At 44.2% G+C, this 11,641-nt stretch overlaps 1 protein-coding gene across 2 annotated transcripts; it reads right to left on the bottom strand.

Moving 5' to 3' along the window:
• Window positions 1-9,457: 9,457 nt before the first annotated feature.
• On the bottom strand, window positions 9,458-11,203 carry LOC117135627 (TBC1 domain family member 20). Of its 2 annotated transcripts, none has more exons than XM_033295998.1 (4): window positions 10,882-11,203; window positions 10,039-10,823; window positions 9,878-9,987; window positions 9,458-9,821 (listed from the first exon to the last, which is right to left on the bottom strand). In XM_033295998.1, exons 1-4 carry the CDS (start codon window positions 10,919-10,921, stop codon window positions 9,623-9,625), a joined length of 1,134 nt encoding a protein of 377 aa, XP_033151889.1. In that variant the 5' UTR covers window positions 10,922-11,203; the 3' UTR covers window positions 9,458-9,622. The 2 variants fall into 2 exon arrangements, with proteins under 2 accessions (XP_033151889.1, XP_033151890.1); XM_033295999.1 differs by having other exon boundaries at window positions 10,042-10,823.
• Between the last annotated feature and the right edge of the window lie 438 nt (window positions 11,204-11,641).

Here is an 11,641-nt window from a genome sequence, read left to right as displayed (position 1 = left end):
TGTATAGACATTAAGGAATAACCGTTAAAGGAGGCCTATTTAAGCAGGCCAAGCGCTGAAACCGGGGCACAGTCGACTGAACAACGCGAAGCATCGTAAACAGCAGAGAGCTATAACCGAGAAGTTCGGGACGAAGCAGGTCACCTAATTGAGAAAGGGGTAGCTGAGCTCCTTTAAGAAATAGCACGCCTACGTTGAAACGCCTCGCAACACCACGAATTAAAACCAGACCCTGGCTCGGCGAGTCCGATACAGATTAAACAGGCGGGCCCAATCTTATCCTAGGAAGGACCCGCGTGCATGGCGGGGTTGTGGTGAACCCCCGGGCGAATGCGGCGGAGTTTGCGTAACGTAAACCAGGTGTGTGCCCGGACCGTTTGTAGGAACCGTGCAGGCGTGGTACCAGCGCGACCTGTCAGAGCAGATGTGGGGTTTACAAGTTGTCGTTTCGGAAGGCGGACAGCAGTTTCTAGACCAAGTGACTAGCACCCAGCAGCGCAGTGGAAACGAGGCAGTTAATCAAACCCATCCAGTTACGTCCGCATCAGCTTGAGCAACGTTCGCCTTTTAGTAGGCGTCTAGCTAAAGGGGCTGCGTCGTAAACCGATTGCACGGAGCGTCTAGCGGGACCGAGCAAGGGACATGATGTTTCGGCTAGCATGGCGTTCGCATTAAGAGCTCAGCACCTGTTCACCCTGGTCTGGGAAGGTTACACTTCCCTAAGCCCGATAGCTTCCTTCTCGTAACCAATTACGCGTGACAGTGGCAGTACCTGAGTAAGCAAGCGTTTCCCCGGGCGGAGGAGACCCCGAAAAAGGAAAAGTCATATCAAGTTGCTATTGGTTGCCTGAAAATCATGTTAAATATAAATGTGGTGGGACGAACATGCAAAATCTTTTGAGCTAGCCGCAAGTACATATCTCGTGACAAGCAGACCAATAAAATTAGTTAGTTAAAATATTTAAAAATAACGTCAATAATAAAAATTTTTTAAATTTATCAAAAGCTTCTTTAAAACCAGAACTTGGCTTAATACATCAAAGAAAACAAAAACTGAAGTTTACTTGCCAATTTGGTATTTAAATTGTTGACAAAATCTTTAATTGGTTTAAGCTACAAGATTTTCCAAAATTCAAAAGAACTCAGGCACGAAAAAAGAAGGAGAACATATTATACAAGTTAACTAAGTTAACCGGACCGATCGTCCGTATTCCAGCACCGGCCAAATTGCTGACCAAGCGTTTGACCGGAAGCTTTCACATAGCCGGCAAAAGCTCTGCACATTTGCAGAGGCCGCTATGAAGTTCTCATTCTGTTAGCTTGTAAGCAGTTCGTTTGGACATTGACATAATAAAGAGCCATCGCTCATAAGCAAACAACTCCGACACTCTGTCGTTAATCTTTTATATTGATCACAGCATTCTGAGTCTCTAGGCCAGATGCTCCAAGGAAGACAGTCATCTTCCCACCATAATCGTCCTAACTCTTCAAGTGAGCTTACTACCCTTGTCCCCCGTGCGAGGGGCATCATCGGTCAACCGGCTTAATATCGGAGACTGCGGCGAGGAAACCTCTAGTGGACACCCGAATTTATATTACTGGCGCCTAACTAACTTGGAAACCCACAACAAAACACACACAAGACACACAGATTATGTAAGTGAGCGCCTATCTCCAAACCCCAGCTGCATTTAAATAAAGTTCTAAAACATTTGTGCGAGCTACACTAAATACTAATCTGTATTTCCATGACAATCCTAACCCTTGTATGTGTTGTGAATTTAAGTTATATTAATGAAATTAAAGTTGAACACGGAATTTTAAATTTTTATTAACTGTGCGGATTAAATTATTCTTTGACACTGTCACAGAGATTTATTTACCTACAACTTACATTGTGTGCATTATTTCGTTCCACTTCTGCATATGTCTGGACACTGTCGTTCCACTCGAACTTGAATTCTCTCCCCGCAGCCGTCTCGGGCCCTCCTATCGTTGCCCCGACACCCGATACAGCAGCGCATGCATTGCCGTGGCAATTTTTTGCCTTTTATGTATCTCTTTGTCTTTGCTGTTACGATTTGTTTGTCATTTATATATTTGTTTGGCTTAGCGGATGCAGACTCCCCGCAAGCCCCTCACCGTATCGTTGCTGAACGAACCTACGGCTCCGCTCAACGAGCCCTCGGCCAATGTTATTAAACGCCGACTCAGCCCCCGCGTCCCCTCGCCATACTAGTGCCTCCTATAGGCAAGACGATTTGAATGTTTATATACTCAGCTCCTCATGAGCAATTCATTTCTACAGTATAGGAATTCTAAACCGCTCGCCAGCGACTCAGGGTCAGAAGGTGACGATTCCACAGAAAACTCTGTGCATAAAAACACCCCGGTTAACGCATTTATTGCATATAAAATGTCGCTCGAAACGGAGCAAATTAAGGCTATCATACAAGCTTTACAAGATCAGGCTATTGACAGTCAACGCAGGGAGAACGAATTACGTAATGTAATACAGGATCTTGCCGGTCAAGTCGCGGCTATACGGACTGCCTCGGCGCAAGCCGAAACTCCCCAGATTAAGATTTACAAACCAGTAATTATCACTGGAAAGGTCAGTTGTAGCGAAACATTGGATGCCGTCAAATGTCTCCCAGACTTTATGGGAACCCAGGAGACATACGTCTCCTGGCGGCAAGCGGCAAATGCGGCTTACCATATGTTTAGAGAATATGAAGATAGTTCGCGACACTATCAGGCGGTGGTCATCATCAGGAGCAAAATTAAAGGCCCTGCTGATGCAGTTCTTGCGTCCTTTGGGACCGTACTCAATTTCGATGCGATCATAAGTCGCCTCGATTTCACATACAGTGATAAACGCCCAATACATGTTATTGAACAAGAGCTAGGCACCCTCAGACAGGGAAGCCTAACGCTCCTTCAATATTATGACGAGGTCGAGAAAAAACTCACCTTGTTGACCAACAAAGTAACCATGTCACATGAAGCGTCGGCAGCGGCGATCCTATGTGAGAAATTCCGGGATGATGCTTTGAGAGTTTTCGTCTCGGGGCTCAGGCGCAACCTCACGGATGTGCTGTTCGCGGCAAAGCCAAAAGACATGCCGTCAGCCCTCGCTTTGGCGCAAGAGGTAGAATCCAACCACGAGAGGTATACCTTCGCAACTTCGTTTGCGCAGATAGGGATCGCAGACAAATTCCCAAAGCGCAAGAGCGCCAGCAGGCCCCCACACAAACCGGGCCGCAGGGAAGTGCCGGGAGGAACCCGCACTTTACCAGGCAACACAGAACACAAGTGCACTCTGCTCCGCGAAGCGGCAGAACGGCCCGTGAAGGCGCACCAGAGCCTATGGACGTGGATCCCTCATTGTCCAGAGTACAGCCATCCCACGCCCCGGCTTTCCCAAAATTCAAGCCGGCCGCGTCCGGCCGCTCGGCCCCCTCTAAATGGCAAAGGGTCAACCATGTTGCTCCGGCCTTAGATGATTCCGACAAGGCTTATGCCACCGCGGCCTCCAGTGCAGCGACTAAAGTTGACGATGATGCCATCCTAGAGTATGACTCAGATGCCATCAATTTTTTAGGGGAAAATCCCTGCTACCCGTCATCAGACGAAGAGTAGCGGGGATTGACATGAAACTACTGGTTGACACGGGCGCGTCAAAAAATTTCATCCGACCATTTAAGGGGTTGAAAGGCGTTCGCCCGGTAGAGTCCCCATTTGTAATCCATTCGATTCATGGTGTGACTACAATCACAAAAAAATGTTTTGTGTCTATTTTTAACATTAAAGCTACCTTCTTCTTACTACCAGATCTGACCTCCTTCGACGCGATCATTGGCCTAGACCTATTAAAGCAGGCCGGCGCGTCGCTTTGCCTGGCTTCCGGCCACCTCAAATGGGGCTCCGAAACAGAGCGCATTGACTTCCACACCTGCCCCGATGTCAATTTTACCAACGTAGATTGCTCTGACGCACCGCCCTTGATTAAGGGTGCATTTTTGAAGATGCTTGGGAATAGGAAAAAAGCTTTTGCTGATCCTAATGAGGCTCTCCCTTACAATACGTCGGTGGTAGCAACCATCCGGACGACCGACGAGGAGCCCATTTATGCCAAATTATACCCATACCCTATGGGAGCAGCTGACTTCGTCAATGGCGAAATCCAGGAGCTGCTGAAAAATGGCATAATCCAAAAGTCGAAGTCCCCCTACAATAACCCAATATGGGTCGTAGACAAAAAGGGCACCGACGAAGCAGGCAACAAAAAAATGCGTTTGGTACTGGACTTCCGTAAACTAAACGAGAGAACTGTACCAGACAGATACCCTATGCCAAATATCTCAATGATATTAGGGAATCTCGGCAAGGCCAAGTACTTCACGACACTTGATCTGAAGTCTGGCTATCACCAAATCACGCTCGCCGAACGCGACCGTGAGAAGACATCATTCTCGGTAAACGGAGGGAAGTATGAGTTCCGAAGGTTGCCATTCGGACTCAGGAATGCTGCAAGCATCTTCCAAAGAACGATTGACGATATTCTGCGAGAGCAGATCGGCAAGTTCTGCTATGTTTACGTTGATGATGTCATCATCTTCTCAGAGGATGAAAATGCGCATGTCAAGCACGTAGATTGGGTTCTGAAGAGCCTGTACGATGCCAACATGAGAATATCTGCAGAGAAGTCACGCTTCTTTAAGAAAAGCGTGAGCTTCCTAGGGTTCATCGTCACCAACAATGGCGCGGCGACTGACCCAGAAAAGGTTAAGGCCATAAAGGAATTTCCGGAACCCAAAAATGTATTTGAGGTGAGGTCATTCTTGGGCTTAGCCAGCTATTATCGATGCTTCATCAAAGATTTCGCATCAATAGCAAGGCCCATTTCAGACATACTGAAGGGCGAGAACGGAAGTGTTAGCCGACACAGGTCTAGGAATATCAAAGTGGAATTTTCCGAAGCGCAGCAACGTGCCTTCGAGAAACTTCGCAACATTTTGGCGTCGGAAGATGTCATACTTAGATATCCGGATTATAAAAAAGCGTTTGATCTAACGACAGACGCTTCGGCCTACGGCATTGGCGCAGTGTTGTCCCAAGAGGGACGCCCCATTACAATGATCTCTAGGACATTGTGTGACAGAGAGGTTAACTACGCCACCAACGAAAGGGAGCTATTAGCCATAGTCTGGGCGCTAGCCAAATTACGACACTACCTGTATGCGGTCAAAGAGATAAACATCTTTACCGATCACCAACCTTTGACGTTTGCGGTATCGGAATCCAATCCGAACGCCAAAATCAAAAGGTGGAAGGCACGCATCGATGAGTCCGGCGCAAGAATTTTTTACAAGCCCGGAAAAAATAATCTCGTTGCGGATGCCCTCTCGAGGCAACAACTCAACGTTGTTGAAAACCAGGAACCCGAGTCGTGCGCGGCCACGGTGCACAGTGAGCTTTCGCTCACATACACAATTCAGTCTACGGACAAACCTGTAAATTGCTTCCAGAACCAAATAGTTTTAGAAGAAGCGCGCTCCCCTTGGAAACGCACTTTTATTCTATTTGGAAATAAGAAGCGTCACGCGATTGGCTTCTCATGCAAAAAGACTTTGCTGGAAGAACTCGCCAACACCATTATCCCTAATGGTGTGAATGCCTTCCACTGTGACCTTCACACGTTGGCACAATTCCAAGACGAGGTGGTCCGACAATTTCCGGCCACAAAGTTCTGGCATTGTAAAAAAAGGGTCACCGACATTTTCGCGGTTGGGGAGAGGAAAGAAATCCTCACCGCAGAGCACGACAGAGCTCACAGGTCGGCCCAAGAGAATGTGAAGCAAGTACTCTCCGAGTATTACTTCCCCAAGATGACCAAATTGGCGAGCGAGATTGCCGCCAATTGCAAAACCTGCGCCAGGGCGAAGTATGATAGACATCCAAGGAAACAGGAGCTCGGTGAAACACCAATCCCGGGCCACGTTGGAGAAATATTGCACGTCGATATTTTCTCAACGGATAGGAAATACTTCCTCACCTGTGTGGACAAATTTTCGAAATTTGCCATGGTGCAGCCGATCCAATCTAGAACCATAGAGGATCTAAAACCACCGCTACTTCAACTTATGAATGTTTTCCCAAGAGCTAAAGCCATCTACTGCGACAATGAACCATCATTGAAATCGCACACAATAGCGGCCATGCTGGAAAACCATTTCGGCGTCAGCATCTCGAATGCACCGCCCCTCCATAGCGTCTCCAACGGACAGGTGGAACGCTTCCACAGCACGTTGCTCGAGCTCGCTAGATGCCTAAAAATCGATAAAGGCATAAATGACACGGTGGAGTTGATCTTGCTGGCAGCAGCCAGATATAACCAATCCATCCACTCTGTCATTAACAAGAAACCGGCCGAGGTCATGCGGGCAGATCCGGACGAGCTACAAAGTGATGTCCAGGAAAAAATCAAAAATGCCCAAAACATGACAAGAAACCGAGAAAACTCCTCTCGGCGGAACAGAGTCTTCCAGGTCGGCGATAAAGTCCTAGTAAAGTCAAACAGACGACTAGGCAACAAACTCACTCCCTTATGCGAGGAGAGAACTGTCGAGGCGGACTTGGGGACCACAGTCCTAATTAAAGGGAGGGTGGTCCACAAGGACAACCTAAAGTGACACTAACAGAGCCCAGTTGCGGTTCACCCGGATTTTCTTTTTATCCGTTTTTCATTCATAGCCACTTGGCATAAGTTTTTCATTGGTTCTTCATTCGTAGCCACTTGGCATAAGTTTCATTATTTTTTGCTTCCTATAGCCACTTGGCGTAAGTTTTCTTATATTCTTCATAGCCACGCGGCTTAATCTTTTAGAGTTTAATTTGCTTCATCTTATTTGTCTATTGGTGGTGGGCAACTCCATTCCGAATATTTATTAATCAACCACGCATATTACAGGTCGTTTACAACGCTTCTACTCTGTCTCCTGGCAGTGGCTTCAGCCCAAGTCACAGATTATACCCATGCAAATTATATTCCCGTCATCGACGGTCAAGTCTTGGTATGGGAGGAATATGCCTACGTCAGACACTCTGCTAACCTCTCCGAGTATAGGCGAGTGATTGACGAAACCAACGGCATGGTCGATATGTTCCCTGAATCCCATATGAAGAAGCTCCTGAGCATTGACATCGCTCACCTTCGTGACATGCTCGACTCGTTGAGCGTCCATCACAGAGTGGCTAGGAGCCTTGACTTCTTGGGAACTGTGTTGAAGGTTGTCGCAGGGACACCTGACGCCGAAGACTTAGAGAACATTAAGTTCACCGAAGCGAGACTTATTGATGCACACAACAGCCAAATCGAAATTAACACCAAAACACAAGTCCGAATTAATGAACTTACCGACACCGTTAATGAGCTTTTAAAAATTTCAAAACAGAAGCAAGTAGACACAGGACACCTTTTCGAAACTTTATTAACACGCAATAGGATCATTGTCATGGAACTGCAGAACCTTTTGCTCACAATATCACTTGCAAAAATAAATGTAGTTAGTCCAATCTTCCTGGACCATGCAGACTTGGAGAATGTTTGGGGCGAGGAGCCCACCAACACCCCCATAAGGGAAATTTTGTCCGTTGCGTCCGTAAAGGTTTTACAGTCCCTTAACGTTTTGTATTTTGTTATAAAATTCCCCAAGATCGTGATGACCTGTAACAAGATCACCGTCTTCCCAGTGGCTCACCATGACACCATACTGAGGTTAGAAAACAATATGGTGGCAGAATGCAATGGAGGAATCCGTACAGTAAAAAACTGCTCCATGTCACCCGGAGCAACATTCTGTCAAATATCTTCGGTGAGCTCTTGCGCCCGAGAACTCCATGCTGGAGTAGTGGCCCATTGCGATACGCAACAGAGCAATCTCCACCCTATCACCTATGTCGACGAAGGGATTATCATTATTAATGATAGACCAGCACTCGTGCGCGTGGATAGTGGAACTACCACCCACATTACAGGCACGCATCTGATTATGTTTACCGATAGTGCTATGGTCAATGAGACCGTGTTTGTGAACCATAACACGATCCAGAAAAAGGCACCAGGAGTAGCTAACTCTCCTGTCCTCAATATCTCTGTGAAACACGAGATCCTGAGTCTCCCATATCTTCACCGCTTGAGTGAGAGAAATTTGGAGCAAATCAGGAAATTCGGAGAAGAAGTCGATGGATGCCGACTGAGTCGGATAGCGCTAATTGCGGGAGTAATTGTCTGCGCTCTTATCTGTGTCGGCCTAACCTACCTACGAGCCACGAGGGCCAAAAGATCCGCGGCCCAACTGACGGATGTCCTCGATCAAATAAGGTCGGCCGAGGGCGGCCTCAATCTTGAAGGGGGAGTAGTTAACTAAGTTAACCGGACCGATCGTCCGTATTCCAGCACCGGCCAAATTGCTGACCAAGCGTTTGACCGGAAGCTTTCACATAGCCGGCAAAAGCTCTGCACATTTGCAGAGGCCGCTATGAAGTTCTCATTCTGTTAGCTTGTAAGCAGTTCGTTTGGACATTGACATAATAAAGAGCCATCGCTCATAAGCAAACAACTCCGACACTCTGTCGTTAATCTTTTATATTGATCACAGCATTCTGAGTCTCTAGGCCAGATGCTCCAAGGAAGACAGTCATCTTCCCACCATAATCGTCCTAACTCTTCAAGTGAGCTTACTACCCTTGTCCCCCGTGCGAGGGGCATCATCGGTCAACCGGCTTAATATCGGAGACTGCGGCGAGGAAACCTCTAGTGGACACCCGAATTTATATTACTTACATGTGCCAAGCATACTCAGCGGCTTTTACTGCAGGCCGAAGTGCACAACAGTATCCACGCATTGCACTTCGGTAGAACTTTATTTTTGAGTCATGGACAATTTGGGAGCGTTGTCTTTAGTCTCTCTAAATTATTTCAAGCGGATAGGTTTATGTTTCAAAACGTTTGTTTCCGCGTCCGTTTGAATTTTGGATGTATATGCAGACTACAATTTTTGAGAGCAACCGAATACATCGCCAAACATCGCGTTATGAGAGTTACGAGTGAAGCTTACCAAGATTGAATAAAAGTCGATGCAATGTTAATTTTCTTAGGAAAAACTGCCCCGCCCACACTTTTGAAAATGGTTTAGATTTTTATATGTTGGTTTAAATACTGTGATCATCCTTTCACCTACAAAAGGCACAAAAACGGTCACGTCCGCACTTTTAAACAATTTTTATATTTTTTCTCATTATATTCACCCATATCTATCGATTTCCCAGAAAAATGATATTTCGCATTCACACTAACTGAGTAACGGGTGTCTGATAGTCGGGGAACTCGATTATAGTATTTTCTCTTGTTTGAAAAATACTAATACTTTCTCTTTTTTGAAAAAATACTAAGTAAATATAAAGTTATATATATTTAATTTTCAATATTAGGTGACAGTAGAATTGTACAATATATTAAAATGAGGTCTTCTCAAAAACACAGAATTTCGGAAGAATGTGTTTATACCGCGGTATAAGGAGCAAATTAAAATGTCAATATACTCAGTTACTTTTATACTCAGCTTATTCCTGCCGCCAAATACTGATTATTGTAATAATAGGCACATACACCCACTACAATAGAAATTGCTGTTGTCAATATCAACGGCTTTGCTGTTAACATATTTGGAAGCCATTGCGTTATGATAGGAATTCTATTCGATGTGGCCGGTTGACGTCTTTTTACAATTAAAGATTCATCGGTTTTCCTTTTTCTCCTTTTATTACAAAGAGTAAATTATTTTTGAGAGTACTATCGAAATTGTTTACTTACTCTTGACAAATAAGTTCTTCAACATCTTTCTCTATAAGTGTTAGGCTATACTTATTTAAAAGCGAACTGGATGTTTTTAAAAGGTCCTCAAATGGTAAATCTTCTGGTATCTACAAAATATGTTTTTAGAATATGTATATATATTTTAAGCTATAAGATACCACTGATAAGAGACAATGCACCGATGCCATATCACAGTCCTCCTTTAGAATTTCGTCTGATCGATAAAGTAAAATCGCTGCTGTTACAAAGATTGATGTATAAATAGGCGATGCAAGGAAATAGTCATACAAGCGGACTACGGTTCTATAAGATCTTAAACTATGTCCGAACCAGGTCAAATACCACGGTAAAGAAAACAAAGTTCCCACTGTCGAGTTTTGCAAGAACTGATAAAGTTCTGGGTTTTCAAACTTAATGATAGGCCAAATAAACATAAGTCGCCTTTGCGTGGCCTCCATAGTCTCCTGCATACATTCAGAAAAATGTGTTTTAGAGAGCTGTTCCATTATTGCAAAAGCGATTTCTTCGCCAACCACTAACAAAAATGTTACAGCCACGTCATGGTAGCCTTGATAATACCTCAGGTTAGGATACTTTTGAATTACTCGCAAAATCAGAACAGTAAGTTGGTCTTGCAGTGCAATTCGTTGCTCGTACGGAATTCCTGGTGGAAATCTTTTTAAAGAACGATTAACATCCAACACCACTTGATTGTATTCTGGATGGTACTGCAACTTATCGACCGTTGGGGCTTGTCCTAAATGGTTTACGTCGACTCCTGCCAACTGAGGCCATAAAATCCTTCTAAAATGGTCATTAACCAATCCGTAAGGCGCCAGGGATAACTTCACAATTACATCAAATCTAATATTTTGATCGATGTTTTTATGAATTAATTTTTCTATCTCCAACCGTTTTTTGAGCTCATCGTCAGATTCCGGACCTACAAATAAAATGTTAGTAAGATTCTAACATTCACGTCCATTTTTATTCTTTCATACACTTTTCAAAATTAAGGGGACGTTGTTCATTTTTGATCATATTGCTCTTTAAACCACAACAATTGAGAATTATATTACTTCGGTCAAAATAGCGCTTGCCGGAACGCTTGAGCTGAAATGCCGTGTGCTGCACGTCAGCACAATTTATTTTTGCTATTATAATCACTCAATGTTTTCATTTTTAATCCAAATAAGCCGTGATATTGCTTAAGGCTTCCCAGAGCACGAATATGAGACTATTCACAAAATGGCTAATATCTAAAAGATGTATTTAAGCGACTACAATAACCCTGACAGTTGCTAAAATACAAGATTTGGAGAAACATCAATGTTAAATTTCTAGTAATAATCGTATTTGCATTAAAACGGCTTCATAGAATAAACAACAATTTAGGAACAGGGGAATAGGAATTATGCATATAGTGAGCTTGAAATTTATATATGTGCGTTAGAATAATAAGTGTCCCAGAAACATAAAAAATAAATAAAATAATAAAAAATAAATAAATAAAGAAGTTTATTGTCTGGACAGTTATATACCTCAAACGTCGTAGCAGGCAGAATGCCGTGCAAAAAAGAATAATCAGGCAATCATTTTTGAATAATAACTGAATGATGTCATACAAAACTGTGTTGAGCTGGGAAGCGATGTTCTACTAAGCTGATCATTGTGGTTATGAGAGGGGTAGCCGAAATTGGATTCAAATATAACAACCGAACACAGCTTGTTTCTATGCTGACCCATTGTTGTGCAATTATC

Source organism: Drosophila mauritiana, chromosome 2R (genome assembly GCF_004382145.1).
Source record: "Drosophila mauritiana strain mau12 chromosome 2R, ASM438214v1, whole genome shotgun sequence".
Classification (NCBI taxonomy): domain Eukaryota; kingdom Metazoa; phylum Arthropoda; class Insecta; order Diptera; family Drosophilidae; genus Drosophila; species Drosophila mauritiana.
This window is presented reverse-complemented; position numbering and strand designations above follow the sequence as displayed.